Source organism: Nestor notabilis, unplaced genomic scaffold (assembly GCF_000696875.1).
Source record: "Nestor notabilis isolate BGI_N333 unplaced genomic scaffold, ASM69687v1 scaffold834, whole genome shotgun sequence".
Taxonomy (NCBI): Eukaryota; Metazoa; Chordata; class Aves; order Psittaciformes; family Psittacidae; genus Nestor; species Nestor notabilis.
This window is the reverse complement of record NW_009925825.1, coordinates 46,987-52,640: the sequence shown is the minus strand read 5'-3', so window position 1 is coordinate 52,640 and position 5,654 is coordinate 46,987. Positions and strand designations below refer to the sequence as shown.

At 37.8% G+C, this 5,654-nt stretch overlaps 1 protein-coding gene across 1 annotated transcript in view; it reads left to right on the top strand.

The window, feature by feature from the left end:
• Positions 1-1,687: 1,687 nt before the first annotated feature.
• TRPM7 (transient receptor potential cation channel, subfamily M, member 7) overlaps positions 1,688-5,654 on the top strand; it is a 26,093-nt gene continuing 22,126 nt past the window's right edge. Inside the window, exons 1-5 of the mRNA XM_010013207.1 lie at positions 1,688-1,692; positions 1,754-1,877; positions 2,789-2,861; positions 3,134-3,234; positions 4,150-4,284. Coding sequence (XP_010011509.1) covers positions 1,688-1,692; positions 1,754-1,877; positions 2,789-2,861; positions 3,134-3,234; positions 4,150-4,284 — 438 coding nt within the window. The remainder of the gene's footprint in view (positions 1,693-1,753; positions 1,878-2,788; positions 2,862-3,133; positions 3,235-4,149; positions 4,285-5,654) is intronic.

The following is a 5,654-nucleotide window of genomic DNA, read 5'->3' as shown; positions in this document are numbered from 1 at the left end:
GTCCTATCTAAATATGGACTATCAGTCATGTGCAGATGGCTTTTGAGACCATTCCTGAATGAATTTATAAAAGTGCTTTTTCTGTGGAAGGACAAAGGCTGAAAGCAGAGTGTAACCTTGCTTGTGATGCAGCTTTCTAGGTTGGCTGCAATAATAGCTGTGGCTGAAGACCAAGACTTATAGTTCTAGGTTCCTCCCACGTGCTTTGTACCAGTTGTGCCAAATTCTGTAGCATATGATTGCTTGAGCAATACTTACAAAAAGGATGGGAAAAGTCTACACACCTGCATCCTAAATTAGGGGAAGCATCTCGTGTTTAACTTCAATTATGTGCAATGGTTTTGTTACACCATTGTAACTAGAGGACCCAACTGGCACTTTTAAATGCTCTGCTTCAAATTTTAACTAGGCCACAGTAACTTAAACGATAAATGTGACTGTTAAGTGTGCACAACAGAGTTTTACTCAACCCAAGGCAGAGCTGACCAGACCTTCCAGACGTGTGAGAATAACACGTGTGAGAGTGGTATATTACCAAACTGCTTGAAGATACTGCTGGACTACATTGAATATTTTCATGCAGTTAGCTGTTGCATAGTAGTAACTTTCCTGAAAAGGGATCTGTTCTGGTTTAACCACAGCTGTTTGCTCACTCCCCCACCAGTGGGATGGGGAAGAGAATTGGAAGGGTAAAAGACAGCTCGTTGGGTTGAGATAAAGACAGTTTAATAGGTAAACCTCACATGCAAGCAAAGCAAACCAAGGAACTCACTCACCACTTCCCATCATCAGGCAGGCGTTCAGCCATCTGCAGGAAAGTGGGGCTCCAAACATCATCACTCTGAACATCCTGCCCCTTCTTCCTCCTTCCTCCAGTTTTGTATGCTGAGCACAGCATCATATGGTGTAGAATATCCCTTTGGTCAGTTGGGGTCAGCTGTCCTGGCTGTCTCCTCTCCTAATTCCTTGTGCACCCCCAGCCTACTTGTTGGTAAGGTGGTGTGAGGAGCAGAAAAGGCCTTGGCTGTGTAAGCACTGCTCAGCACTAGAAAAACATCTCTGTGTTACCAATGCTGTTTCCAGCACAGATCCAAAACACAGCCCCACACCAGCTACTATGAAGAAAATTAACTCTAACCCAGCCAAAACCAGCACAGGATCAGGAAGAGTTTCGATATTGTCTCTTTGAGTAGTCTTAAAGCTGGACTTTATACACATTGCTGTTTAGTGTAGAGAACAGTTGACTGCTTTAAGCATAGTTTCAAGTAATAAAAGCGATGTGCTTAGGCTCCACAATACTTAGCGATTTCTACTTGGTTGTGAGACTTGCATAAATCCTTAAACATATTGGGTCCTTGTTGCAGGGGTTGCCTTGGAACCAGGAGGCAGGGATCATGTAGCAGTAAACCAAACAGCTTTGTCCATAGTAAGATCAGGAGCAGGTCATATTCATCAGAGCAGTGAGTACTTAATATTTTGTGTCAATATCTTTTAGTTGTGAATTATCTCAGAACCAGGTGTGCGAAGGAAGGGCAAAGAAACTGAGTTACTTCTTTAAGGTAGTAATAGAAAGTTGTAGGTCGAGCAACCTATATTTGTGTCTAAAGGTTACCCAAGATTTTGCCACTGAACCAGTAATAAGCTTATAGATACCAGGACTTCGAATGGACATGTTGCAGCTAGTTGCATGTGGTAGTGTTCTTACTGTTCATGTATAACAGTGTGTTTTCCTGTTTGTTTGTTGCAATCTCAGGAATGTTCCTGAGGGTGCTGAGCCTGAAATCATTTCAACCATCAAGAAGACGTTTAACTTTGGTCAGAGTGAAGCAGTTCACTTGTTTCAGACACTGCTGGAATGCATGAAAAAAAAAGAACTTGTAAGTAGATCTTGGCATTTGTGGGTATAATAGTAAATTGTGTTACAGTGTTGTATATGATTAAGAGTAATTCAGAAAATCCTTTCTGGACATAGTGGATCTTCCAGTTATAGAAGATAGACAAATACAATTTTCATGTATACTTTTGTCTCATGGCTAAGAGAGACTTAATTCTTGCCATTATTGCTGGCACTCTGAGTTTGTTGTTTCCAAGCCAGTTTGCTTTCATATGACAGGATTCTGGTTTGTTACAGTGTGTATGCATTTTGTATTTGGGTTGCTGGTTTTTTTTTTTTGTTCTTTTTCCTTGCTTTGTTTTTTGTTCCCTGAAGATGAAGGGTTGTTTTCAAAAGGGGACTTTTTTTGCCCCCCCCCCCCCCCCCCCCCTTTTTTTCCTAATGTATCTTTTAATTATGTCTGTACTGCGACTGCTAACTTAAAGCAAAAACACTTTATAGAGGTTTATATGTAGCCTGATTTCAGGTACTGGTTTTCATTTGGACATCATGTTGTGCTGTTTTGAGGTTTAAAATTGTCGTATTTGGCTGAACATGTTTGCTGGCAGGTTAATCTCATAATCTAGAATGAAGTGGAGGGGTGAACAGTACTGTGTGGTATTTATAGACAATAGAAAATTGTAATTTTAGTGGGAAAAGATGTTTGATTGAAGAGTGTAAAGGGCTTCTGCTGTGTTTTTACTCGTAAAGGATTGCCTTGTGTGGCACGCAGTTAGGAAAACAAAACAAGTGCTCACTAAAGCTAGGTTTAAATCAGGCATAGGTTTAAATTGCATCAAAGATAAGGTGACTTGTTAATGTGTTTCAGTTCCTGACATAAAAGACTGGAGCCAATCACCTTTGCCTGAAAATAACTTTAAAAATATGTTTTCCCAATTTTACTCTTTTGGACAGATCACAGTTTTTCATATTGGGTCAGATGAACACCAGGACATTGATGTTGCAATACTTACAGCGTTGTTAAAAGGTGAGACTTTTAATTTTAAAAGCTATTATTGTTCAGTGTTTATATGATGGAGTATTTAGAAAATACTATATTCTATAGAAATCTTCGATTTTTAAGCAAATAGTTACCTACTATGTTTTCATGTTGTATAATACCCTACTGTGTCATAAATAATGAAATACACTGTATAGCTTTGTGGTGGATTGCTTGATTTGGCCTTTTTAGGAAAAAAAAGAAGTTTATTATTTTGCATTTTAATTATTTTTTTTCTCTCATTGTTTTTGCTTCTTAAGGCACGAATGCATCTGCATTTGACCAGCTTGTTCTTACACTTGCGTGGGATAGAGTTGACATAGCCAAAAATCATGTTTTTGTTTATGGGCAGCAATGGCTGGTATGTAATGGCTGGGTTTAAGCACAATGGTGTTTTCTAAAAGAGAGAAACTCAGTTTACTGTAAAGAATGAATCTTTTTACTTTTGTAAAGAGAGACTGCAGAATACTGACACGTTTATTTTGAGGACAGTAATTACTGCATACTGCACAGTCCTGCAGCTGTTTTGTTATTGTGTATTGAAAATGGTCCAAAAATCTTAGAAATGTGCTAAATGTTCTGGATAACTAAGGGCGAAAAAACATTGCAAAAGGTGGAAGCTGAATTCATATTGGTCAGATGCTCTTTCTTCCTTACAATTGCATCGTCATAGGAAGTTCTTAAGAAGCATCTAGCGAAATGCTCTGTTGGCAGCACTGCAGTGTCTTTTGAAGGGGAGGACAAAATGTCTCTTTCTTGTAGTCTGCAAATTACATTGTGCATCTTGCCTTTTTCCCATATTACTGTAAAAATAAAACGCAATCTTAGACGAGTGCGCAGTCAAAAGTCAAAACAAACTATAAGGTTTGTTGGAAGCAGTGATGGTTCTGAGCATTTGTCTCTGAAGCAAATTGGGCTTTAAATATTTTACGTATTTTTGTTTTATCCGGTATCAATCTATGAGAACAGCTTAACTATGTTAAATCAAATGTCTACCTAGTCACATGTACTGTGTCAGTAGGAGATGCCAATGGGAGGAATATAAAACTTGCTGATTGAATCTTCAGAAGAATACTCTCTCATTCTGTAATTGTGTGAAGTTCAGGGGATTTTCTGAACCAAGGATGGCATCTTTGTAGTTCTTGACATACAAGGTTTCCCTAGCCCTTAAGTGAATGAGGTTGATCTCATAAGTGTAGTTTAAGTACGCTTAATTTTGTGATGCCCCATTTCGCTGGTTCTCTCCAGGCTCTACCTTGTTACTTATTTGTTGTAGGTTGGCTCTCTGGAACAGGCTATGTTAGATGCCCTTGTGATGGATAGAGTTGCATTTGTGAAACTTCTGATTGAAAACGGAGTAAGCATGCACAAATTTCTTACAATTCCCAGGCTGGAAGAACTTTATAACACAGTAAGTGAATGATTGCTTTTTAAACTACTTTTAGACAGCTTTTTAGTTGCTCGGTGTGCACCAGTCTGAAAGCCGTGGGGTGTTGGTAGTGAAGGCTCTCTCATATGAGGTTAGAGATGAGAAGTGTGTGCTGTCTGGCTGCTTTGTAGTGCCACAGCTGCTTTCTGGCTGTCCAGAAATGGTACCACAAATACAGTTTGTCAGCAGGATGTTCATCTGTGTTTGATGTTGGGGATGGATACAAAAGGAAAATTGCAGCCTTGTTCTAGAGCATACGAAATATGGAAATCACAGTGGGGAAGAGAATAAGAGGAAGTCAGATGGGTGAAACTTGTGCACAAAATATGAGGTCTATAGATAGTATAGAGTTTCATAAGATGAATTCTGTCTGTAGCAGCTGATATGAACATAATAGTTGTAAAAATAATTTATTTTTTGAACCTGCATAGTTACAAGTATTACTTAGAAAAAATTTTGTTGCTGTAGGTGTTGATTTAAGAATTTTAAGGTAGTTTTGTGTAACGTTAGCTACTTTTTGGTGAAAGGTTTTTTGTTTTGTTCTTTAGATGCTTAATGTGAGTAGTCCACAAATGGGACTCGGGCTTACATTAGCATTCTTATTATCTCCTTTTGAAGAGGAAAAAAAAAGGGAAAAAGGAAGTATTCTTTAGCTAATGAAGCTCTGTAAAGGAGCCCATGTGATCAGCTTTTGCTTTTTATTTTTAATTAACATTTTATGGTGTTGCTTTTACACATTTGATGTGCTTTTAAGTGAGTTCTGTATGGGAGTTAGGGTAACTATGTGTCAAAAAGTGTAACAGTTTGTGCACTCACAGGAAATCAGAGAAAGAAGAGAAATCTACTTTGTTAAAAAGAGGGAGTATTCAAACTAAAAATCTAAAAAGCAAGGGAGCTTTTACTATGAATCCTGCAACACTGTAAAGGTTAATATCAGTTTTTGTGTGTTCCTGTGAATTAAAATGTTTGTTTGTTAAAACTTGTCACTATAATATTACATTTTTTGGTAACATAAAAACCCCATAATGCTGCTGTTTGCATTCTGGTGGGATTTTTTTCCCTTTGTGGGCAAACTATGGGTGTATTAATTATGTCTCAAATTAAAATGGAAGTAAAATGCAACAAAAAGGGAAATAGTCTATAGCTAATACAGTCGTTTGAAATATTTGCATTTATTTGATGGCTACTGTTTGAAAACTAGGGGTTTTTTGGGTTTTTTTTTTTTTTTAGCCAACATGCAAAAATATTTGGCTTCTACTGTAATCTTCTCATGTTGTAATTGCACTCTAATTTCTCATTCCAAATTTCCCCCCCCCACTTTCTTTTTCTTTTTTCATAAAGAAACAAGGCCC